The sequence below is a fragment of the Anguilla rostrata genome, chromosome 12 (genome assembly GCF_018555375.3).
Source record: "Anguilla rostrata isolate EN2019 chromosome 12, ASM1855537v3, whole genome shotgun sequence".
NCBI lineage: Eukaryota > Metazoa > Chordata > Actinopteri > Anguilliformes > Anguillidae > Anguilla > Anguilla rostrata.
In genome coordinates this window covers 21486252-21510584 of record NC_057944.1, presented here as the reverse complement: position 1 = coordinate 21510584, position 24333 = coordinate 21486252, and the positions used below count along the sequence as shown (strand labels likewise).

At 42.5% G+C, this 24333-nt stretch overlaps 1 protein-coding gene across 2 annotated transcripts; it reads left to right on the top strand.

The window, feature by feature from the left end:
- The first annotated feature begins 1947 nt into the window (after positions 1 to 1947).
- Positions 1948 to 24068, top strand: LOC135235999 (NADPH oxidase 4). Of its 2 annotated transcripts, none has more exons than XM_064302113.1 (18): positions 1948 to 2409; positions 2667 to 2762; positions 3746 to 3856; positions 5554 to 5638; positions 7040 to 7137; positions 7230 to 7257; positions 8479 to 8551; positions 10050 to 10130; positions 10765 to 10957; positions 12691 to 12855; positions 13307 to 13369; positions 16242 to 16302; positions 17071 to 17152; positions 20808 to 20927; positions 21434 to 21542; positions 22517 to 22585; positions 22809 to 22909; positions 23261 to 24068. In XM_064302113.1, the coding sequence occupies exons 1-18, from the start codon at positions 2353 to 2355 to the stop codon at positions 23376 to 23378; spliced, it is 1710 nt and encodes a 569-aa protein (XP_064158183.1). In that variant the 5' UTR covers positions 1948 to 2352; the 3' UTR covers positions 23379 to 24068. The 2 variants fall into 2 exon arrangements, with proteins under 2 accessions (XP_064158183.1, XP_064158184.1); XM_064302114.1 differs by having other exon boundaries at positions 2374 to 2409; positions 3750 to 3856.
- Positions 24069 to 24333: the final 265 nt, after the last annotated feature.

Genomic DNA, 24333 nt, shown 5'->3' with positions numbered 1-24333 from the left:
TCCAGATAGAACTGGCTGAAAGAAGAGCTGCAGAGGCAGTGTGGGGGGTTTCACTGTAACAAGAATGGCCTTCAATCTCTCTGACTAGCTATAGAATTATATTAGCTGTGGCTGGGTGCTGCTAGTTGTTTTTCTTGTTTGACTGATGAATCTTTACAGTTTTATTTTATCTTTGATGGAGAGGAAGGTGTATCAGGACATGATGTTAAAAGTGAGAATAAAACCCATGAGTGAGGTGTAGAAAGCTGTTACAATGTCCTTCTTGATGTTGAGACTCCTCAGCATCCTCAGTGGGAACAGGTGCTGCTTGGCCTTCCTGTACACAGTGTTAGTGTGCTGGGAGAAAGACAGGAAGCTATCTATCTCTGTGCTCAGGAACCGAAAGAACCTGAGGGGTTCAATGAGGGGGAAAGGGGTGTCAGATATTCGCCTTCCCTCAAAACACAACTCTTTGGTCTTGGAGACATTGAGCTCCACTTGGCTCCCCAAGATCCAGGGTGTCCAGTTTGCCCACATAATCGCAATATGAGCACAGGGAGGTCTTGTCCTTCAGGCAGGCCACCAGGCCCATGTTGCCTGTACATTTCATGAATATCATAGCATTGCCATTGCATGCGATTCCATTGGTGTAGATGGAGAACAGGATGGAAGATCTAACACAGCCCTGAGGGACCCCTCTGTTAAAATGATATTGTTGATTTAAAACCAATTACCAAAATATGTCCAACCAGTAAAAAGTGTTTAATTCATAAACCTAGTTTTGGGGTGACCTGCAGTCCACGGAGGCATGTCAACAGTGTGTCTATGTGTGTGTGTTTGAGTGTGTTTGTGTGCATGTGTGTGTATTGTAGTAAAAGTCAAAGTAATATAAAGTTTTCAAGTAAAGTAATATCATGTTGCCCAATACCCGCGTGGCCAATATATGATGAAACCTCTATTTTCTTCGATATTTCGCCTATTACAAAACCCGTATTGCAAATGACTTCATAAGATTCTAATTTAGCCAAATACATAAATCCACTGGAGGGCGCTAATGCCTTGCATTAAAACACTACTCCCCAGTTCCCAAGTAGCCTACTGTATCTCAAGCAAGGCGTCAGATATATAACCTAATCAAATACCACAAATAAATCTATTAAATATATATATATATATATATATATATATATATATATATATATATATATATAACCATAATTACGTCAAATTGCATTAATAATCCGATTATTTTTAAATGTATTTTCGCATTTATATTTTTTTTCAGGAGAAGCATGATAATGCTAGTGCAAACCATGTTAACGGTCTCCGTTTAAAACTTGACTGTGTGTATTAATGCCGACTTTTCCGTTTTCAATTGTATTATTGCTGTAAATTCCTATGTGTACGTACTCGCCTCTCGTGTAGCCTATTTAACTCTGTTTTACAAGGGGTGACCAGGGAAGAATAATATCGCGTGTTGAACGAGGATAGATAACCAGACTCAGGTTCCCTTTGGTTCAGTTTTTCCAGCGACATATTAAGAGTGCTATATGACCATCTGAATTGGACAATTACAGGTTCATAACCGTTAGCAGTAGGCCTACCTCTGAAAATGGCAACAATGTATTATTATTGTTTCGTTGCAAATTGATTGTGTAGGCTACTCCTGGAGTAACATAATGACAGACGGAGATATTCATAATAAAACATTTACTTCAATTTGTGTCTTCGGAACTTGTCTTTAATTCTCAGTAGCCTACATTAGTCATCTATGCTCATCTAAACGATAGGACCTATATTTTGTATATTAATTACACCAGTATCTAGTTAATTATTTACGTTCAAAAACGTTAAAATGACATAGAAACGATATGGAATTAGTAGATGTGATGCATAGGATATATTGTCCTTGACATGTAGATTTCAGGGAGCGCAGCCTACACAGTAAGGGCGAGAATGCGAGCCCACATAATTAATTCAGTGTAAGCATTCTGGGGAGTGCTCGTTTCCGGGTGGAGTGGTCTCGGCAGTATCTATTGGTTTTACATCCGTGCAGACCACTGTTTAGCCAAGTTGTAGAAAGAACTTTTTGTCCAGCAGCTGCTTTGTCGCTGGCTGTGCTCACTGGAACCGACTCAGAAGAATGCAAGGTCTTCAGAAATAAATCAGTGGAGCACTGCGTTTGCGGACAGTACGCGACAAATGTGCAAATATGCGAATAAATAGAATGCAGATCAAAGACTGACTTAAAAAGAGCTTTGTAGGCTATACCGCCATTAGTGTATGAGGAAAGTTTTTAAGTCGAACGCAGTGGGAAAGGGAATATCTGTAAATTCCCAAACTGGAAAACTTGCTGACAAATATTGTTGAAATATGGCTTTGTCTTGGAGAAGTTGGATAACGAACGAAGGTGGCAAACACCTAATATTGGTAAGACTATGCTTCAACGATTGTTCGTGCTCACTCAGAATTCACCTGGTCAGCATGCAAAAGGGGTGCGTGAATGTGTTTCCTTGCTTGATAACATTTAAATTGTTGCTGTGCTTGTTCGTCCATGGCTCTAAGCTGTGAACAATGGAATACGATTAAAGTTAGTTTGGAGAAAAACAAACAAACAAACAAAAAACACAAGTTTGCCTATCTCTCACTAATTGTGATTTGATCTTTGTGTTTTGCATTTTTTTTAGGTTATGTGGCTCGGAGCAAATACCTTGTTGTTTTGGAGAACATTCATTTTGTATTACAGTGGTCCGCAATACTATTACCTCCACAAGATGCTTGGGGTAAGGCTGTCTTGATTATTATGCCCCCCCCCCAATAAAAGGAAAGGCTAATGCCAATCACATCACAGTATCTACCAGCCAATGTTATAGACAATGCAATTAAGTATTATTCATTCATGTTTCTGTTATGCAACAAACCCATTTGACCTAGTTGTTCTTACAGTTGTTTCTAAGCTTAGTTTATTTATTTATTTATTTATTTATTTTTGGAGTTTTCCTGGCGTGTAATGCTTCCCTACGTGATGCGTTTGCATTTGTCTTTTTTGATCTTATTAAGTCTTTAAACAATGTTAGATTATGACTTTATATTTATAACGTGAAAGCCAGGAGTTGTGCTTCCTTAAATGCTAGGAAGCTAGAACTCATTCAGTAACATTAAAGTAACCTTATCAATTCTGAGACTATGAATATACAGCCAGTTGAGCATTGAGCCCTTTGAATATGGTGTGGTAGGTGTGTGAGTGTTGTCCACTTGTAGGGGGAGAACCCTTGAACAGGAAAGCAAAATGCAAACTCACCAACATTGCAAGAGTGTTCTTTCCCGGATGGCAAGGGCATGTAAATACACGCTCTTTAACTTGGAATACCTGGAAATTAGTTTGGATCAAAGATTACAGTAAAGCCAAGCCTGGTTTTGTGTTCCAGTTCAAAATTCAGAAAACACATTTGGGTTGGTCTGTCTCTGTTTGTAAACTTAACTGCTGTTTGTGAGTAGATTGTGCTTGCCTGTTCCTTAAAAAAAGAATGAATGAATCACCAGTTTGAAAGAGTGGGGCATGTACTGTGGTGTGCATTGCTTGTTGTGATTTGAACGGTGTGATCCCCATCTCTTGTGCTGCTTGTGCTGGTTTGATTGTCAGCTGTTGGGGTGCTGAATGAAATGGATTAGACCCGAGGTGTTACGTGTCTTGGGTGGGGTAGTGCTGTACAGTAATGCCAGATTTAGTGTGGCCTTGTTTCTGACCCTGCCTGTGTTTGTTCAGCTAGGATTGTGTATTAGCCGGGCCTCTGCATCTGTCCTCAACCTCAACTGCAGCCTGGTCCTCCTGCCCATGTGTCGCTCCTTGCTCACCTGTCTCAGAGGTTCTCATAAGGTAAGGCTTGGGGGCGGGGAAGGGGGGCCTCACGCCCCCAATACCACATTGAGTCTATGCTGCCACATGCTGATCAATTGTAGTGGCAGGATAAAAGGTTCCCAGGTTGAATGCTTGTAATGTGGGCTCCAGAATGGTTCAGTCGGCATGGCTGGGAGCGTGCAGCACTGGGACACAACTGGTTTCATCTCGCTTCTCACCATGTGCCTGCTGATTAGCAGGGAAGTGGCTTTCATTGGAACCAGTTGTCCTCTGTAGAATATGCTTTGGGGCTCATAGTGTTCTTACTGTTTTGTGGGCAAGTATTTTGCAGTGGTGTTTGCACATCAACTGCAATGTTCCTTATGTCAGTATGGGTGGCATAATGGTGATGCAATAGCATGTTACATTTGGTGACGGGGGAAACACGATGGAAATGAAGATGAGTATATACTGTCAATAATGCGATGTGAAGCTGTGAGGAGAGCAGGGTGCGCTAGATAAGAGCATCTACTGTGCTACGGTAGTGTCATGCTGCAGTTGTGCTTTCCCCAGCTATCTTCAGAACACTGATGCTGCTGAACATTCTTAGGCTCTTTGTTCTTTTGGAGCCCCATTTAGGCTGATCTGTCTTAGCAGTATGTCAGCTGTTTCTGACATGGGCCATGTGTAGTTCCACAGGAAATTGCCTTCAGTTTTAGGTTCTATTGCTCATGGCTCTTTCTATCTTTCCGTAGGACTTGTTATGGACATAGTCTGCATGTATTTAGAATTTGTACTTCGGTTACTCTTAACTATGCTACTCTTGGTTGCTGTAGTGATGTTGCATCTTTACTTGCTTAACTGGGAATGTTGTTAGCCAGGTCTGACACTATTTCTCATTTTAATTAGGTGGACACACTTCTGTTTATCCTATATTGTACGTCACACTGGAAAAAGTATCTTCCAAATGAATATAATGTAGGTATAAGCAGTGTCTTGGCTGCCCTGTAATAGGATAGATAGGTTTGCCCTGAAGTATGTCATAGAACATCAAGAAAATGTAGGAGGAATTATGAAGTGGAAAATATTGTGAAGTTAGACTTACTCTCAATTAAGGAATGGAAATGTTCCCCCCTCCTCGAGGTTTCTTGGGAAACAATCTTTTAATTGCAGTCTCGTCACGTGAGAATAGCAGATGAATATTCATCAGAATTCCTGTCTTAATCATAAATTGGGAGAGCAAATGCCCAGACCTGGCAAGCAATTTCATGAATGCATATGGCATTTCAAAGAAAGGTGGTATAGGCCTGTGCTGACTTGTCTTATTGGCCCCAGAAGATGTAAAGTATAAAAAAAGTGTGCATGGGTCAGCTGCGCTGGTGCAGTTGGCAGACCTCTTTAACTGAAATGCAAACTGCCATATTGTATTGCCTGTGGAATGACACGCGTGCAGCTGTGGTGGGTCAGTGGCTTAGTAAGCCGTTCATTCCCTTCACTCCCGCACCGCACTCCAGTTGAATATTTTATACTGTTTGTTACATAATAACGGGGGAAGTAGCCACTAAGTTAAAAAATTGGTTGTGTAACTTTGTTAAACTAAATAATGATGAATTAATTGGTCAAACTGACTAGACATTTCTTGTAACTGAAAAGCTTGTGAGTTGCAGTATTGTACAGGACATTTGGCGTAATTAGTGCTGTTGTATATTAATGTGTAAAATGTGTGTCATTCTCAGGTGATGAGCAGGAAAAGTAGGCGGCTCTTGGATAAAAGTAAGACCTTCCACGTGGCCTGTGGTGTTGCCATTTGTGTCTTTTCAGGTAAGATACTTGCGCTGACTAAGCCATTGAAGCCATTGAGTCCTTCAGCCTTTCGACATCAAATGAGCTTGCGCAAACAAACTAGCTGACTAACACAAAAGTAACTGTTAAAAATAGTTGTGCCTGTTGTCCATGTGCAATCAGACAACACAAGGTTGTGTGTGTGTGTGTGGGGGGGGGGGGTTATTTATTTTTGTCTTTGAGAAGGTACAACAGGGGAAATATGAACTCGTGCAGAGGAAAGTGCCACCCCTATGGGGGCAGGGGGGGGAGCTTGTTCCTTGGAATGGTTTTATAATGAGGGAGTGATGTGTGTGCATTCCTCTCAGCTGAGCGTGTACGCTGCTGTCTGTGAAGCAGACGTCCCGGGGGCAGGGGGCAGGGGGCAGGCAGTGCGGGAATACTGCAGGGCCTCAGAGCTAGCTAGTGCCATATTATTTCAGGACCAAACTCAACACAACAATAGACTTTGCCTCATTTTTATGTATGTCTCAAAAGCTAGTTTGTATACCCATATAAACTATATGATATGTATATGACATGTATGAAAATAACTACATAGTAACAACAGAAGTAATACTCTTTTTTAGTAATATAAATAATGCTATAAATAATATTAAAAACAAGTATGTGTGTGTATATGCTGTATACACACTAACTGTTTTTTGTTCATGTTGAAAAGGAAAACACAATTCCTCCCTCCTGATTTCAGATAACCAGCTGGTAAATGGGGGGGGACTGGGGGGAGGGGGTTTTACTGCGGACTTGGAAATGTTCTGGGTCGAGAAAGACCAAGTCGAGAATGAGGAAAAGGAAACTGCCCTCTTATTTCAAGGGGGACAGAGCGGAGAGAAATCCCCAAGCAATGACATCAGCTGAGATCATGGGAGCCGTTCATCTCTCAACACACCCCCCCCCCCCCCCCACATCCTCTCAGTGCGGGTTAATGGAAGAGCTCTGCTTCCTGACAGAGAGAATTGCGGTCACCTTCTAATTGCAGAGTTCCAAAGTTCTGAGGCATTCAATTATACAGGGAACAATTGTGGAGGCGGAACATTCTAAAGGCCTCCTAACAAAAGCGTCTAAAGAGAGCTGTAGAAGGAGTCTTATCAGCCAGTGAATAGAATGATCTTACTTATTCAGAGCATGGCTGTGCTGTTCTTCGTGTTGGTGGGGGGGGGGGGGCTGTGATGTCAGTCATTGCTCGCACAAGATTGTATGTTCATTTGTGGTTTCTGTTGGGCAGGGGGAATGCTGTGTGCTGTGGAGAATGTTGATTTTAGAGCGGACTGTGGCTTTTGAAGTGGCTGGAACTGTAAACTTCACTCGCCTGAGAGCGAGACCGTGAAATGAGCCGCAGCTCGACTTGTGTTGTTTTTGTCTCGGTCCGTTTCCCTGCAGTGGTGCACGTGCTGGCCCACTTGACCAATGCTCTCAGCTTTTCGGCCAGGTACTCAGAGGAGTTCCCCTCTCTGAACATGGCGCACCACAAGGGAGAGGTAAAGAACTGTCCCCTAACACAGAACATGACTCTTTTACGACTGCGTTTCGGAGCTGCGCGCTAAAATGAAATCTCTGCATTCTCCCACAGGATCCACGGATTATTATCTTAACCACTGGTGAGAGCTTCCTGTTCACACTGCGTCTCCTTCCTCAGTGCAGTTTCCTGAGCTTGTGCATGCTCAGAAACGGCTAAATCAAAGCTTTGGGGACTCGGGGAGTGAACACAGTCGAGAGTGTGCAGATTAGTCCGGGGAGATGAACAGGAGAATGAAAGATGGTTGTTTTTATTTTCCAGCGCATGATCAGAAAGGCTTTTGATCTCCTGTGCTGTGAAAACCCCCCGAGATTTTCAAAAACCAGGTGTGCAGTTTTTTAGTCTTTGTGATTTAGATCTCAGCTAATGACCCATGCTAGCCCCAACTTGGAATTAATTGGATGCAAAAATCATATGTAAGGGGAGCAATCAAAATTTTAAATAGTCTTTTTGAGGAAATTCTCTTATCTGCACAGTGGAATGTGACGTCATGTCCATATCTTGACATGGAAAGGTACCATTTTAATTTGGTAGGTATAAGTCCTTTATGTTCTGAAGTCTTTAATCTTGACCCTGGTTGACATCTGTGAATTTTTCATTACCTCCATAAACTATCTTTAGAAATTGGTAATGTCTTTATGACATTTGTTTTTTTTGCTTGTGGCTAGGATGTCCCCACATTTTCATGAATACAGTTCTACTAAATTAATTGAGTGGTGCCAACTTAAAAAAAGGAATGAGTCTATTTAAAAGAGTAAAATAGAGTTTAACTTAAGCCACAAAGACCAGTAAGTACTTTAATAGATTGAGTTGCCCAAGTCATGTGTTTGGAGGCAGTCCTCAAAACATTTGAGTCAACTGAACTGTGTGTGCGTGTGCGTGTGCGTGTGCGTGTGCGTGTGCGTGTGCGTGTGCGTGTGCGTGTGCGTGTGCGTGTGTTAGTGGAACCTGGGGAACAATGAGGTGACAAATGTGTTTGAGATTAATATGGTTCTTCTTCAAGGGAAGCAGCATGTCTGTTTGTCCCAGTAAAGAAAAATCAATGAAGGGAGTCCCAGACAGAGTAGTGAACAATAATCTACCCCCACAGGTCCCTCCTTGTTCCACTCCAAAACAAAGCCCCCTGGGTGGGTGTCTGGGAGTCTTGGTTGGTGTCTGTGATTTCTCATTCTTTTCCTCTGGGAGAGTGTATGTCATGCGTGCTGCAGAGCCCAGAGGAGCAGGTCTCTCGCGTTAGCGCAGCAGCAGCAGCAGCAGTAGATCTGGACCCTTCTTACATTGCTTCATGCTCTTTGTCCCACAGTCCCAGGTGTCACTGGTGTCCTGCTGGTCTTCATCCTCTTCCTGATGTTCACAGCCTCCTCCTACTGCATAAGGTTGAGACACACGCAGTTCCTCTCATAGCCTCAGCCTAATTCAAATCCACAACGTGCCTCCTGTGAATGGGTAGTGGCTTATGCTTTCTGTTAGGCCCTTTGCTGTCTGAGATGAAAAGCAAGAAGGCTGTTTCTAGAGATTATTGGCATGCAAATAGTATATGGTGGGTTTTGGGGTGCTGGGCTTTTAAAAATGATCTTTTATAAAATATGGATGCATAATTGCATTTTTCCTTGTCATACGTTTCCTTTAATTGTCTGACTGATGAACCCATAATGTGGTAAATTCAGCACTGATGTTTGTTTTTTTTTATCTTGTTATTTAAGCATTGAGAACACAATGCATTGGTTCACAAGGGATAAGACTGCTTTGGCTGTTAGATATCACTGCAGTGATTTATGGATGCAACTGCCCTGTACTTAGGTCTAAATGACCTCCACAGAGGGACCCTGCTCATTGTCCCTTTAATGGGAGGGTGTTTCCCTGGTGCCCCTTTATTTAACTCTGTAGCCTCAAGCAGATATTAAAAACGAGTCAACAGTGCACCTTACGGTCAGTAGTACACAGCAGTCTCCTATTTAAAGGACACCTCCATTCTCTTTACTGGAAAAAAGAGAAGGACCTACATATATTGTAATGATATCATCAGTTTAATTGGGCCAGTGTAGATACAGAAAGATTTGTTTTTTCCAATTTGGAATGCCCAATCCTGCTCTTGCTGCAAAGCACACCGCAACATCCATTGCTGTGTCAGGAAGGCTGCAAACATGCATGTGCTCTCCTCTGAAGCATGCGATTTCTTTGCTGCACCTTTTCACACCGCACTCGACATGCTGGGCTGCCTGCACAGACATGAGTGGGAGGAAGACGAGACCAGCAGGGGTCACTGGTGCATGATGAGACCTCTGTGGTCCAGTGAGTCGAAACCCTCATTCCCTGGGAATGAGTCCATGCTGTGCCATTGCTGACTGTGGTTAGCAGCGCCACAGGGTGAAGCATAATTGGTGCCTGCTGCAGTTGGGAACGGCATGGTCTGAGTTTGATACCAGACTGTGTTCTCATAATTGCCTTAAAAATATTAGCCACCCAGCAGCCCTGAAATTTGGTTTTCACACAAATGAAAGTCACTCCAGTTCTCCTGTTGTTAAGACTAAATATACCAAATCCCCTTTAGTCACATCTTGTTGCCATGCAGTAATGGAGAACTAGAACTTTAATTTTAAATCTACCTGAACACAGGAATGTTATTTTTTAGGAGATAAAGATAACAGAATATTAACTTATTTCATTGGCTCAGGTTTGTTTTGGATGACTACTAGTTTCTAAAGTCAGCATGATTCAGCATCTTGTGTTTCCCAGTACTGTATGATAATGTGAAACATGGATATTTATTATAATGAAGCAGATATAATTTAGACCTGTGACATGTATTTGCTGTCAATGCTGCACACACTGCACATGGCGATGAATATTAATCTGATGCTTGTTTGCCCACAGAGTCTCCAGCTATGAAATATTCTGGTACACGCACAACCTCTTTATTGTCTTCTACATTGTGCTGCTTGTGCATGTTATTGGGTAAGAACCAGAGCATTATTTTGTGTTTATCAGCATCAGCTGTCCTCTTTGTCAGATGTCTGTGTGTCCCTTTCAGAAGAAAAATGTCATTTTGAAATAGCTTTTGTTGTTGGGCTCTTCCAGCTCGTGGTGATGGCATGCTATCAGGACGATGCACAAATGTACATTTAGCTGGGAAATGTGGGTCTTGTGAATTGAGTTGAAACTCAATAATGGTGGCGATTGGGTTGATTTGTGTGGTATGCATGGGGCTGGACTGCGGTCAAACTGCGATGGGGACAAAGGGCTCACATTGGCAGGCCGTGTATGGCCATTTCACTGGAACGTAGTACGGCTCTGTCAAGCCCTGATTAGCTGAATCCTGGGATATTGATTTTGGGGGCATAAGTTTATAATAGGGAATAATATATATAAATCCACACTGGTGGATTGACATTTAAAAAAAAACAGAAATCATGCAACAGTTCTTTTCAATAGAGTGAACTAAAATGGTGATTGTTTTTGGATGCACGTTTCAGTTCTTATCCTGTGTTCCTGTCTTCTCATGCAGGAAAGCACACAGGAATTGTGGAATCAGTGCTGGAGAGCACTAGAGAATGGGCCATTGATTTGTATTTTTTCTGTGCTGCTCTAGGGGTGTGCTGAAATACCAGACCAATGTTGACACTCACCCTCCAGGCTGCTTCCGGCCCAACAGAACCGTCCCAGAGTCGAGCCCGCAGTTCGTGCAGGAGTCTGTTCCTCCGGGTTCTGAGCAACCCACAGGCAGGAACGGATTCAACAGCATCTGCAGGGAGGAACCCCGGTTCCAGGCCCATTTTCCTGAGGTGAGAGAACGCAGAGGGACAGCGCGCATGGCCTCTGCCACCTGTGGGACCAGCAGCACCCCGTGTGTCAAAACTTCCAAATGCTGATACAGTTATTCAAGGAAGAAAATGCAGTGTTGAAAACTACAGGCTAAGAGAGAATTTCCTTTTTAGGTGCATGTGGCTTTGGATCGGTGCCTAGTTCTGGTCCTTTTTGTGACCTTGATATGAGTCTGTGTTCATTTACAAGACACAAGGTTTTAGTTTTGAGTCAGGACTGAGGATATGTGTCCAGGGTTTGTTATTTGGCTGTAAAATCCATTTATGTCTGTGTTCACTGCCAAAAGACCAAGTGGTCTGTACAGCTCATGAAGCTGATTTGTTCGATCTGTGTCATACAGTTCTATAATATTGCTTAGCTCTTCGCTCAGGGGAGTTTGTACCATATAGCTCTGCAGCAGTCCTGACCTCAGCTTATCAGCGGCAGGAATGAACTCAGTTTTTATATTTGTGGTTGGGGGGGGGGGGGGGGGGGGCAGGAGATGGAGTTTTTCTTTATGTAATTACTGGCTGACTCTGCCCTGTTCCCCTGTGTGTTCCCCCTTCCTCTGCCATCACCATCGTCTTCCTGAACCTCTTTTTGGCCGCAGTCCCCGTTTCGATTTATGGGTAATTAGGACGTCCTAAGTTTCAGAGGCAGATGTGAGTCCTGTACCATTGTTAATGTGCTTCTCATTGGCTGTGTGGAGGGTGTTTCACCTGTCGAAGGATGTTGGACAGTTGAGAGATACGGACAAGCTGAGGAGGGTAGCAAAAATGTTGCAGCCTATAACATTTTCAAACTGTTGGATATATACTTTTGTTTCCCAACCTGTTTAGTTGGCGGTCATGCCTTTTGTTCCCTTTATAAATTAGCCTAATTCTCTTGTGTTTTGCATTTTTCTTTTCATTTATGTTGTGTTTTATTATTCAACAACACCTATTTAAATGTTAATCTTAAAGTGGGCCTTTGTCCAGTTGTTTGTAGAGCAACTCAATTTTAACATTTATTTATTTGTTGCCCAATGACATGTGAAAACATTTTGGTTGGACGTGTAGGATAATGGGTAAAGAACCGATTTTGTAGTATAATGGGTAAAGAACGGATTTTGCAACCTAAAGATCACATGTTCGATTTCCAGGTAGAGACCTGCTGTTGTACCCTTGAGCAAGGTGCATTTGTGTGGCTTATTCATCGTAGTATTTACACAGTCATTGGTAGGTTCATTTCTAGATTCATAGAAGAAGCACTTAATTTAGCTAGCTTGCACAACATGAGTAAATTAAAACAAGTTTCTCTTGGGGCATTTTTAAATTATTAACCTGTGTGGCAGAAATTCTTATCATGCTCTTGTGCATATATTGTGCTGTATCGACTGTGCATTAGCCAAATAATATCAGTTAGCAGGGTTGGAAATCACTCTCCAAAAGCATAGCAGTATGAGCCATTCCAGTCTAATTAGAAGTGTGTTATGCTTATTAGTCATCTGTTATGCTAGCAGGCAGCTTTCTGCTTCCACTTATCTCCTTCGTGCTTATTATGCATTATAAATTGTGTTATGACTGCTGTCATTCCTACTGTGGTGTTATACTGGCTGTGTAAGTTCTGTTTCTGACATAGTACAGTACTGTATAGAAACTTAAGCTGGTTCGGTGGTTAAACTCAAGCCCAAGGATTTGATGCTGTTTTGACACTGTGCTCTTCTTCCGTGCAGACCTGGCTGTGGGTTTCAGGGCCGCTGTGTCTGTACTGTGCCGAGAGGCTGTACAGGTATGTCCGCAGCAGCACACCAGTCACCATTGTGTCAGTCATCAGCCACCCCTGTGATGTCATTGAGGTGCGCATGGTGAAAAAGAACTTCAAAGCCAGGCCTGGACAGGTGAGAGATGGGAAAAGGAGATAATGGCTGGACATTGGTACTTTCAGGTGCCTGAAAGGTTGCAGGACGACAAATCTCTTTAATTATCTATGACCTACTGCTTGTGGTACTGCTGTGTTTTCTTCAAAAAGTGACAGAATGTTTTAAAAAATAACAAATGTTATTTGTTTTGATAAAATGTTTTTGGATGTTTTAGATGTACGGTTATATAGGCAAGGAGAAGCCCTGGCAGTTAAATGATAAACACATTTGAAACATCAAAATGAATAACCTAAGATACTTTCTAATCATATTTTCATTGGTGTTACTGTGAATTAAATTATTTTTTACTTTTAACCTTCTCATGACCTTCAGTTTGGTAAAAGCTACTCAAATCACTAGGATGTACACTGATATTGTGCTCTGTTGAACAAACTACATGTTCAGAATCTCACACACTGTTGTCTTTCAGTACGTTGTTTTGAACTGTCCGAACGTTTCATCGTTTGAAGGCCACCCCTTCACTTTGACAGTGGTAAGTTTTTTTTTTTTAAATGTGAAAGTTGATTGAAAACTATTTTTATTTGCCTTTTTATTTTAATTTTATTTACCTACAAAAATGAGAAAATGATATGGCATTCTTAAGACAACCCCTCTCCTCCACAGGGTAAGAGTTTTGACACTGGGCAAGAACGTTCTCTTATGTAAGATTGAAAGTGGAGGTACAGACATATCATTAAGAAGAAAAATTTGTGCATCCATGTGGAAACTATAATTAAGTATCTGAAATAATTTGGAAGTAACTTGCCTCCAGAAAACAACCTCCTAGAGATATGCAAACTGAATTCCTTTAAAGAGTCACAGGAAATATCAATTTTATGTAATCAAATAAGGTGTTATCTAATCATTATGGCACATTATAAAGTGTATTAACTGTAAAGCTGGAGAAGGATTGCATGAGACCTCTGTGTTGGAAGCTTTTGTATCATAATTACCAGGCTGGAGTATCCCAATGGGATTTTAAGCATTTTCAAGTAAACTAAAGAAATAAGATAATTTGAAGTCAGCAGGAATTACACTGTTGGCAAATTCTCAGCTTTTTATATATTTAGCCAGTTCTCGCAGATCATTGTCTGCAGATTCAGTAGGAATGTGTGCTGTGATGTTGATCACAGGTTTCTGAAGTCATTCGAATGGATTTCTTCAAACAGTTTAACTGGTCAATGCGTCCTTGTAATTGATAATGTTGGGATGATGTCTTCATATGCCTGGAAAAAAACCCCATTAACTCTGGTGGCAACATAAAGCAATACTTGTGTGTGATGATTCATTTACAAAAGATTCAGACTGTGTCTGGATACCACAAACCCATAGCTCAAGCAATGTTCAGATGTGTCATGGGCTTTGTCAGTGAACTCTGAATGCAACACTAGCCTGCTAAGGGGGAAATTACAAGCCACAAGCCCAGCTCTGATTATGCAGCAGAGAGAAAGTCTCATGAGAGTGGGAGTGGAGTGGAAGGCTGAGTGTAATAGACTATAATGCATCTGTATTTTTCTAAATCCCCTCAGAAATTACCCCTTGGTCACGTCAGGTGTGGGACAGATGAAAGGGCCCCAGGGGCACTATTTTTTTAAAGGCTGAACGTTTTATGAAAGTATTCATTCATACCTTTGACTGAGCACTTGACTGCTCCCCTGCCAAACAGCACAGCTGGGAACAGGAGCCAATGGGAAAATGCCTTATTGTTCTAGAGTTCTGAGGGAAGTCGATGGGTCCTTAAACAGTTTAATTACTTTCAGGAACTGCTTAACAAGCGGCGGTGTTACTAACACTTTAGTCTACATAAAAACACTAACACATGCATATTCAAAGGTATATAAGAGTATACATGCACATACGTGTGCATATATACATCATGTATCAGTGCTTTAGCAGTCTCTGTTTGACTTCCTGATGCAGGAGTTTCACTTTGTGAATTTATTTCTATTTCTCATGGAATGCAGTCCACATCACATTTTTAATGAAAACATTTTCTTACATCACTCCTTGAATTGCAATCCTTCATATTCAAACTGAATTTAATTATAGTTTATATAAAATTTTCAGAGCTGCTAGCATAACCCTCAGTTTTATTTGTCCTGTAGGAGCTGTATAAAATTAAATGGAAATGTTTCAGAGTGGTTGTACATTTTTCACTAGTCATATCTTCCTCCATCAATCAAAGCAGAATGCAGAATACAAGTCTGTTTGAATTAATATTGATAGTGGGAATTAATATATTTTTAATAGTTGAAAGTTAGAGGAAACCATTTTCACATCAGCAGATGTGATCTTATTCATTGTACTTCTGTTTGTTGTCAGTGTGACTGATGCCTTGGAGCATGTTCCAACTATATTTGATACTGACCTCAGTCGTGAGTGACGAAAGATGTCATTTACAGCATCAATTGGCCATGAAACTAGAAATGATACTCATTAATTTATTATTTTATTGCAGCTGCTTCTTATTTTTTCTTTCTGGCAATGTCCTGGCATGTATTCTTGACATTTGACAGCCAAAATACTTGGTGTCATATATAAAGCTTTACTTAGTTCTGCTTCAACAGGCCTCAGCATGTCCTGCCTGTTGCTGCTCTCAGCTGTTGTGTGTGTGTGTGTGTGTGCGTGTGTGCTCAAACGTGTGTGTGTGTGTGAGAGCAGAGAGAGAGAAACAGAGACTGGCTTTATTTTTTTCGCATAGCCCCCCCCTCACCCCACCACTGAAGCATGACTATTTCTCTTTGTCTATATTTCTTATTACATTCAGAACAGGACAGTTACACATATTTTTCACAAGATCATTGCCTCAGAAACACCACCCCATTGCCCACAACCACCATTTCCTGTCGGCCTGTGGTTTTACTTCCTCCGGGGGGCTGCCTGCTTTCTCTCGTGCGTGTGAGGGGGACGACCGCAGACTGCCCCTCCCTTACCAAACACAAACGGGTTGTGCTCAGGCACGCTCCTCCGGGGTGTAGCACGTTTCCCGAAGCTCGGAGGAGGGCAAGGAAACGTGCCGGCTGCTCGGGCTGAGCCCCTGTGCATCAGACGGGGAATGGTACCCCTTTTCCTGGGCCTTTCCCATCCGAATGAGGCTCAGTCAGATCCTAAATGGCCCATTTTTACTTGTTGTAGTTGATGATAAATGAAGTGTCAAGTGTGCCTTTTTCCAGAGTTGAAACGCATTTAAACTGTAAAGATTGTTGCTTTGCTCCCTCGCATCGCATATATTCTCCCTCCTTTTGAATGCCCGTATCAGAGGGGTCTGTGGATCATGCTTTTTCGCTCAGTTCTCACACATTTTCTGCACATTCCTGTCTTTTCCCAGGCACTGCATGTGACTCTTCATGTGTCTTGCCTTTCAGTGTCCGACAGCGAAGAAGGCCACATTTGGGATCCATCTCCGAGTGCTTGGAGACTGGACTGGTGAGTCACTGCTGAGCGACGGAAAGTGCGCAGGCGGGCTCAGTTTACCAGGGGTCAAACTCCAACCTCTCCACCTCTCCACGGCTAGCATTAGGAGAGGTGGAGAAGTCCCTGCCACATGGATTTCTCAGGGACTTGGACATTGTTTTTACAGGCACGTTGAACTCATTTGGGCTGAGGAAAAGTGGATACGGTCTCACTCTGGCAGCTGCCAGGGGTGGGGCGTGGGGGTGTTTGCACCTCTTTGTCATGTTGGGGTGAACAATTTCCTAAGACCCCCAGGATGTGACAGCTTCACACCAACTCAGCATTTTTGAAGTTAAATAAGAATCTGAATAAGTTTGAATAAATGTGAATGTGCTGTTTTATCAGGGTAGGACAAGTGTGCAAGTTGACTGCCATGTATCCTGTGTCGAAATGGGGTCACCCCAAAAAAAGAAAAAAGGAATTGGGCACTCTAAACTGTCCCTTGGACTGCTCTATTATGGCTTTCCAGTAGTTTAGACTCCAGTAGTTCTCCAGTAGTACACTCCTGTTTCAGAAGTTTGGGTTTTGAACAGGTCCACAGACCCCTGTGGGTCCTTGAGCATACTATTGGGGTCCCTGGCCAGACATGGATATGCAATGACTACATAACAAATTAGCGCACAAGTAGAAAGCTGTTCCTTCTGCATTGTTCAACACAAGGTTTAGCAGAGTTTATTGTTTTCGGTGGTTTGTTTCATCCTCTTCTCTGTCCCTGAAGCATTTCGTTTGGCTTCTTCCCAGAGCGGTTCACAGAACTTTTGCTTCCTGATCCAAGCATGGATTCTGAGATTCTTCCCATTGTTCAGCAAAGGAAATATCCCAAGTAAGTTCAACACAACTCCGTAGAGAAAGATTGTGCGGCATGGTTCTAACATGAAGCTGCATTAAGCTACTGTCAGTGGTGTCCTCCTCCTCTGCCTCCATGCTGTTTTCTTCCCACAGTGTGACCCCCCCCAACTCGCTTTGATTTCCTGTTTCTTCTCTATTTCTTCCCTAATATGGCATAAATCTGTTTGGTGTTCATGGGCTCAGACACTTCCTTAAGTCACTGCACGATGTTGGTGTGGAAATGCCAAACAACACAATGAATGGGCCCAAATTGTCAAAGGAAACACCTTTGGTCTGGGAGCCACTTAAGGGTATGGTATGTGGTCACATGTACCTTATTAAGCTAAAGCAGACCAGAGAAGTGTAGAGGTTAAGGGTTCTGGTCTGATTCACTCCTGTGTTTGAAGTGGGCCTGTGAACGCCAGCTGTATCCAGAGGATGAGGGGGGGTGGGAGCTATGAGTTGGACAACACAAAGGCAGGGCTTTTCCTGGGAGCAGTGTTGTGTGTTCAGGCGAGCCACACAATCCAACTGGAACCACAGCCAAAATTCCTGCTTCTGCTGACCTTTACGGTTAGGGTAAAGAGTACCTGACTGCATGAGAGAGAGTGAGACCATGTATGTGTATTCCACTTGATGTAGTATTTTCCATGTGTATCATGTGTCAGAGACTTTGAGGTACATAATGAACTAATAATCAATAATTAACTCGCTGCAAAGTCAGTTAACATTACAGGAAAATGAATACCATATAACCAAAATAAATAAATGGAGAATGTTGTTCCTTACTTATGATATCCATATTTCAAAGCTCTTAATTTGTTCTAATAAGTAAGATGTGCTAAACTGAAGTTCTTTTGTGGCTGCATAATCTCCTCACGGATATGACTGTGTGACCTGTGGGTTAATGTGTAGTTGAGGACAGCGCTGGGTCTAGAGGGATAGTTCACTTCCTGGAGTTTTTAATTGGCTCAGACAGTTTTTGTGTGTGATGAAGGTGAAGGTTGCATTAGAGACAGAACTTTCTCACGACCAGCCGCTTTCACAGTGGCTGGTGCCGGAGCATCAGCAACTCTGTGGTTTATACACCCTCGCTCAGTAGTTGCTCCTTTGGTTAATCCACTGCCTGCAGCTGCAGCAGCTGCGCAGTCCTCTGGTCAGACACTGTGCAGGTCTGCTGGTCGGACGCAGAGTGAAAAGACTTGGCTTACTGAAAGTGCTGTTGAGGTGTTTGGATCTGAATTGTTGCTGTCTGATACAAAAGACTGTTCTCTTAATTACGAGTATATATATATGTAATGTTTTTTTTAATATAAACGCCTAAGAAACTAATTGTAGGAACGGCATATTAAATTTTAAACATTCCTTAACATCACCCTTCTGAAGACTAACTCCCCATTGAAACTGATGCGCATTTTTGGTTTTCCATCACATTCTTTGTCTTTTCTTTGGTTCGTGCCAAACAGATGAAAGTGAAGCGGAGAATAGCAGAAAAAACGAAACTCTCCCCCTCTATAGTCACATTAAGCTCTCTTATGTGCCACCAGAGCTTGCCATCATCACAACGCATGGTGACGTGAGTTCCCATGACGGCTCAGAAACACAGTGGGGTCAAAGGTCGCAGCTTTTTGACAGGGGTGCAAAATCCCCCCCCTTCCTGCCTCTTTCGCGCTGGTGTGAGAACACCAAAACCCTCTCCGCTTGTTGTTTCTGTCCTTTTCTCTGCGTAAAGATTGTGTGGTGTCTGTCCGGATAAACAGTGGCCATGGGGCTGGCTGGGGTCTGTGCTATGCAGGCACCCCCCCCCCCCCCTTTGGGAGAGAATAGGGCCCTGTCTGTTTTGGGAACTGTCTGTTTCTCCCCTGAAGAGCTGTTGCAGGTGTGTGCTGTCCCGAGGCATGGCACAGCTGGCTCCCACATTGTTCTCCATCTCTTGGCTGTTGATGAGAGAAGACGGGGTGATCCGTTCCAGTTCTGACTCAATTCACACTCTCATGTAACTACCTCAGGCGCACCCCCCCCCCCCCCCACACACACACACACACATTACAATAACCCTCCCCCTCGTCTCACAAACACCCATTCTCTCCCCTTTTAGGGATAGGGAAATTCCTTGCTGTTAATGTGCACAAATTAAGCTCTGTGAAACATGTAGTTCCGTTTGCTGGGCTTTTGAAACAAGACCATGTTAAAACCTAGTATATGGCTGGACCTAACACACGTGATCCGGCCGACCAATGGTGTAAGATCATAACTTGGTCGACCAATGGTGTGACTTCACCACTCAGTCACAGACATTTGCGTTTGTAGGGCTGGCCCTGCTGTTGCGGTCCAGCCAAAAACGAGGCACCAGGAATGGGGGAAATGGCGTACTCTGGTGTGTTTCTGTGATATTTGTTGGTCTCCTTAAGCAGTTATGTCAAATTTCCCACAGGTGTTGCAATCGCAGCGATGGGATGGAAAAGCAGGGGTAGCGTTTGGATTATACACAGTGCCACATTTTAGGGTTCTGAATGGGGTGGTGCAGAGGTCAGATTCAGTCCCTTTCTTCATCATCATCATCATCATCATAACTACCACCATCTTCATCACCGTCACCATAATTACCATCTACCACCCATCATTATCATCATCAGCGTGATCCTTCATAATGAACACCATAATCATCAGGACATCATCCTTATCATCAAAAGGGCCAGAGAGAACTGACAGTGAGAACAGTGCGCTGTCTGTCGGCTAACTGTGATTGGATTTAAGAATAAGTAGGCAGAGTGGGGTTTGATTTATGTGTGTAAAATCTGAAAAGCAATTAACTCTATATTTTTCATCTTGTTAAGTGATGTTGATGGAGCCAGAGGACACCCCTTGTAAAAATGATTTAAATGTGTGTTCCACACTTAGGCTGTGCTTTGAATACAAATAAATGCATGGGAATTGACGGTCTGGACTTTTAGGGAAGAGGACTTCATCGTGAGTAAAATTGGCAAAGGAATAGATTTTCTGTGGATCATAGACAAAAAAGAAGTACTGCAGTCATCAGGAATGATCCTCTGAGTATATTGTATGTGTGGACATGTGGTTCTCCTCACTCATACGTATTTGGACTAAGCAGAGAGTAAACCTCGGGAGATAAAGGTCTCAGATAGGGGACAGGGGAAAGGGGGAGGTGAACATGCTCAGTCCTGCAAATGCTTTCTGTTTGTGGACTTTGAGTCAAAGGGCAGACCAATATCCTGTCTATCTGAATCATGTGAATGAGATCTGTCTTGTTATACATCCTGTTGTTACCTTATCTTCTTGAATGTATCCTGTATGAAATTTCCCATGTACTATCTTGCTGTTGCAGGTCAGTTTCAAGATGCAAGCGGTAGGACAGTGATTAAGAGGCACAGTGATTTCCCATGCTCTCTAGTTATGCCATGCCCTTATTTATGCATGCTGAAGTTTCTCCGATTCTGCAATACCTGCCCTTCTATCCTGATAGGGACAGACTACTGATTGGACCTTGCTATGTGTCTGTTTTTGTCCTTGGAGCATCATTCGATCCTGCTGTCCCTAACTCTTTGTTGGTGTCTGCAGTCTTTTGGTCTCTTCCTGCTGCCTGATTAGGCAAAAGCTCAGCCTCCCCCGCCTCTCTCCTTGTGCTGCAGGCTGTACGTTGACGGGCCCTTTGGGAGTGCCTCTGAGGAAGTGTTTAGCTATGAAGTCAGCCTCTGTGTCGCAGGCGGGATTGGAGTCACCCCCTTTGCCTCTGTGCTGAACGCTCTGCTGTGAGTCCTGTGTGGTGCCGGGTGGAGGCTGTGATGGTTCTACAGAGCCTGTGCTATAACTTGAAAAACAGCCCGTGGGTAAAAGGCTGTGTAGTTTACAGTTTTTGAGAACAAGTTTGAATGATCTCATTCTGCATTTTAATGACCATGTGCGCCTGGATTGCATAGCCTTACCGTATGAATACTCCCTGCTAGCCTGGTTATAAAAGTAGTCTGTTTTACTGGCTTGGATTTATTGCATTTTCTCAATGACTGTATATGTGCACGTGTTTGTATGTATGTACGTATGTGCGGTCATGTGCATATGCATCTGTTCTTAGATGGATGCATTCTTTTTTTGTACTGTGTGTCTATGTCTATGAGTTTGTGTATGTGTGTGTGTGTGTGTGTGTGTGTGTGTCTGTGCCTGTGTGTTTGTGTGTGTGTGTACATACCTGAGCGTGTGTATGTGTGTGTGTGTATATATACCTGAGCGTGTGTATGTGTGTGACTTTTTTTTTTTCCAGGGATGAGTGGCAGCAGTACAAACTCCGGAGGATTTATTTCATCTGGATCTGCAGGGAACTGCAGGCTTTCTACTGGTTTGCTGACCTGCTGTGTGCCCTGCATCAGAAGGTAAAAGAGAGGGCAATCTCTGCCTTCACCACCGCTGGCAGTGCGTGCCTTTGACAGATCATTTTCAAGAACGCTAACTTTAACTTTCATGTAACATTTCTTTATACATGTGGCTTTGATTCTATGCAGTTTGAACTTTGAGTACTGCGCGACCTAGAGACAGATTTAAGCTGTAGTTCAGACAGGATTGGCTTCAGCAATGAAAGTGAGTTTTACAACTGTGTTAGTGTATGCCACATATAACTGTAATTTGTCCATGACGATGCTAATGGCATATTTAAAACTGACTGTGTACATGGAGGAACATAGCAGCCACACTAAATAATATGTTTATTTGCTAATATGCGTTTACTGTTGATTTGAAAGAATCTACAGGCAGCACGTGCTCATCTTTGATAAAGAATCAGCTTCCTGTACACGCGTGACTCCCATGTGTTGCTCTTGGTTACAGCTGTGGAATGTGTGCGTAGTGCTGTGTTTTCTTTGACACCCTCTTCAGCTCTGTAGATACTAGTCCCGGGACGTTTTGTTTTCGTTCACATTCCAACCACAACGCATGGGTTAAAATGCAGCTGCACGTGACTTGGTGTACACATGCTGAGAAATTCCGAAGGCAAAAGAAACTTCTCTCATTTGCCTTTTAGAAACGCTTTTTTTATGGAGGTGTCAAAGGTGTGCAAGTAATTTGGGGGGGGGGGGGGGTGTTCAGAATGTGAGATGGACGTCACCTCTGAGACCCCCTTGCTCAGTGAAGGTCTCTGACCCCGGGCAGGCTGTTCTTTTCTCCCTGCCACAGTACCTCTCGCATACCACTGACTCATGTCCTTTCTTTATTCCTGTCGTCTCTCTTCTTGTTCCAATTTTGGTCTCTTTCTTGTTCCAATTTTGGTCTATCACTTCCTATCTCTCTTCTCTGATCTCCCGTCTTTCTTCCTCTCTCTGACTCACTTCCCGTTTCCTGTCCTGACGCACAGCTCTGGCAGGACAATCGTCCGGACTACTTCAACATCCAGCTGTACCTCAGCAAGGCAGAGGGGTTACAGGTAAAAGTCTGCGCTGCGCTGCAGTGGTTAGAGAGCCAGCCTGCCGCGTGACACAAGCAGAGGTGGAGAGTGTGTATCTGTTTCTGCAAGATCTGTGGAAGCATTACTGGTGTTGTTCATCCCTGGTATTTATTTCCACAAACCTTTCCTGGTAAAAACTGATTAGTGGTCTATGTGTTGCCAAGGTGATTCTTGTGCTGAGCTCTGTATTTTATGTTTACAGAATATTTCAGAGGAGCGGTACAGGGCCCTTAATTCCAGACTTCTTATTGGACGTCCTAGGTGGAAGCTGCTCTTTGAAGAGATTGGGAAGGCCAATAAGCAGTGAGTGTAGTGTTGATTTCATGATCCCTGTTTTGCTCATATATTAAAGGAAACTCTGGTGTCAAGAGCATACCTACCATGTATTAAAAAAGCATGGTTTCATAAATTAAATGAAGGTGGTTATGGAAGTGTTCAATCTGACTTGACTGCTCTGTGTTGTGAAAATTATCTTTGGATCACCACTTACACCCTTCTGCTAATTGAAAATTGCAAACTGGCCTAGTGCTAAAACCTTAACAAGAAATTAAAGTAAACTACTGGCACAAGGATGGGAGTTTGAGATTATCAGGCGAATATTGGCTGGACCCAAATGAGTGATGATTGTTTGGGTAAAGTGCACATTTCTTGCAGCAAACGTGTTGGTGTTTTCTGCTGTGGACCGAAAGGAATATCAAAAACTCTGCACAAACTCTGCAACACCAGCCACTTTGGGACGACGTTCGAATATAACAAGGAATCGTTCAGCTGAGACTTTATGGGTGGAGTAGCATCTACACAGAAGTGCAATGATGGAGAGATTCTTTTATTAGTGGGCGGAAGTGAAGTGTTCTCATATTATGTGGTGGTGAAGACACAGGTTTATTCTGTGGATTCAACAAAAGGTTAAAAACTGTTACAGTGCATTTGAATCCAAAGTCTCTACTTTTTATTTAAGGTAAATAAAAATGTGTGGACTATGGGGCATTATTTTCTGAAGACTGAAGAGCAGTGCCGCTTTGCGAAATTTCAATAACTTGAAGTGCAATTGGAATCTGTTTTTTTCCCAGCATTTTTCAGAATTGTTTTTGTTTGTGGAAAAAATGAAATTCAAATGAAATCTCCCCTCTTATGGTTGTACCTTTTCATGTTCAGCATTTCTTGTTAATTTATAGTTCAATATTTTTATGCTTTGTTTTATTCGCACTGTAGATGTTTTGTAATTGCATCAAATGTCCTGATTTTTATGACAGCCAATGTTCTGCGTAATTACATAAATGATGTAACAGCAGGAAACAGTCTTGACATGAAAACAGCTTTTTGCCAAATAATTATTTCCATTAATTTGGCAATTGTAAAATATGTGTACATTTTTCCAAATTAAATATTTTTTTTTGCATTTTAATATTTTATTAAAAGCAAAGCACAATCATGAATAAATATTCCTACAGCAAAAAACGGATTAACATTTGCATATTTGACATTTGTTTCCATAACACGAACAGTTTGTACACCTTACAGACCATATGATATTTAGGTAAGATTGAACGAGCTAGGTACAAGCCACAGGTATAATCCACAGAGCACCTTGTTTATTGTAAACAGTACATGCGTATTTCAGCTGCAAGAACATCTTTTCAATAGTACATTTTTACACCATGTACGGTTCCCAGGAAAATGGTTGTGTGTAAATGGACATAAATGGACATATGTGTGTCTCACATATG

Excerpts from the sequence above, each read along its gene's own strand:
- LOC135235999 (XM_064302113.1), top strand. The coding sequence starts at position 2,353 with ATGGCTTTGTCTTGGAGAAGTTGGATAACGAACGAAGGTGGCAAACAC. Across the intron at positions 8,552-10,049 it reads GCCTCCTCCTACTGCATAAG|AGTCTCCAGCTATGAAATAT; the intron begins GTTGAGACACAC and ends GTTTGCCCACAG. Across the intron at positions 21,543-22,516 it reads TGTGTGCCCTGCATCAGAAG|CTCTGGCAGGACAATCGTCC; the intron begins GTAAAAGAGAGG and ends CCTGACGCACAG.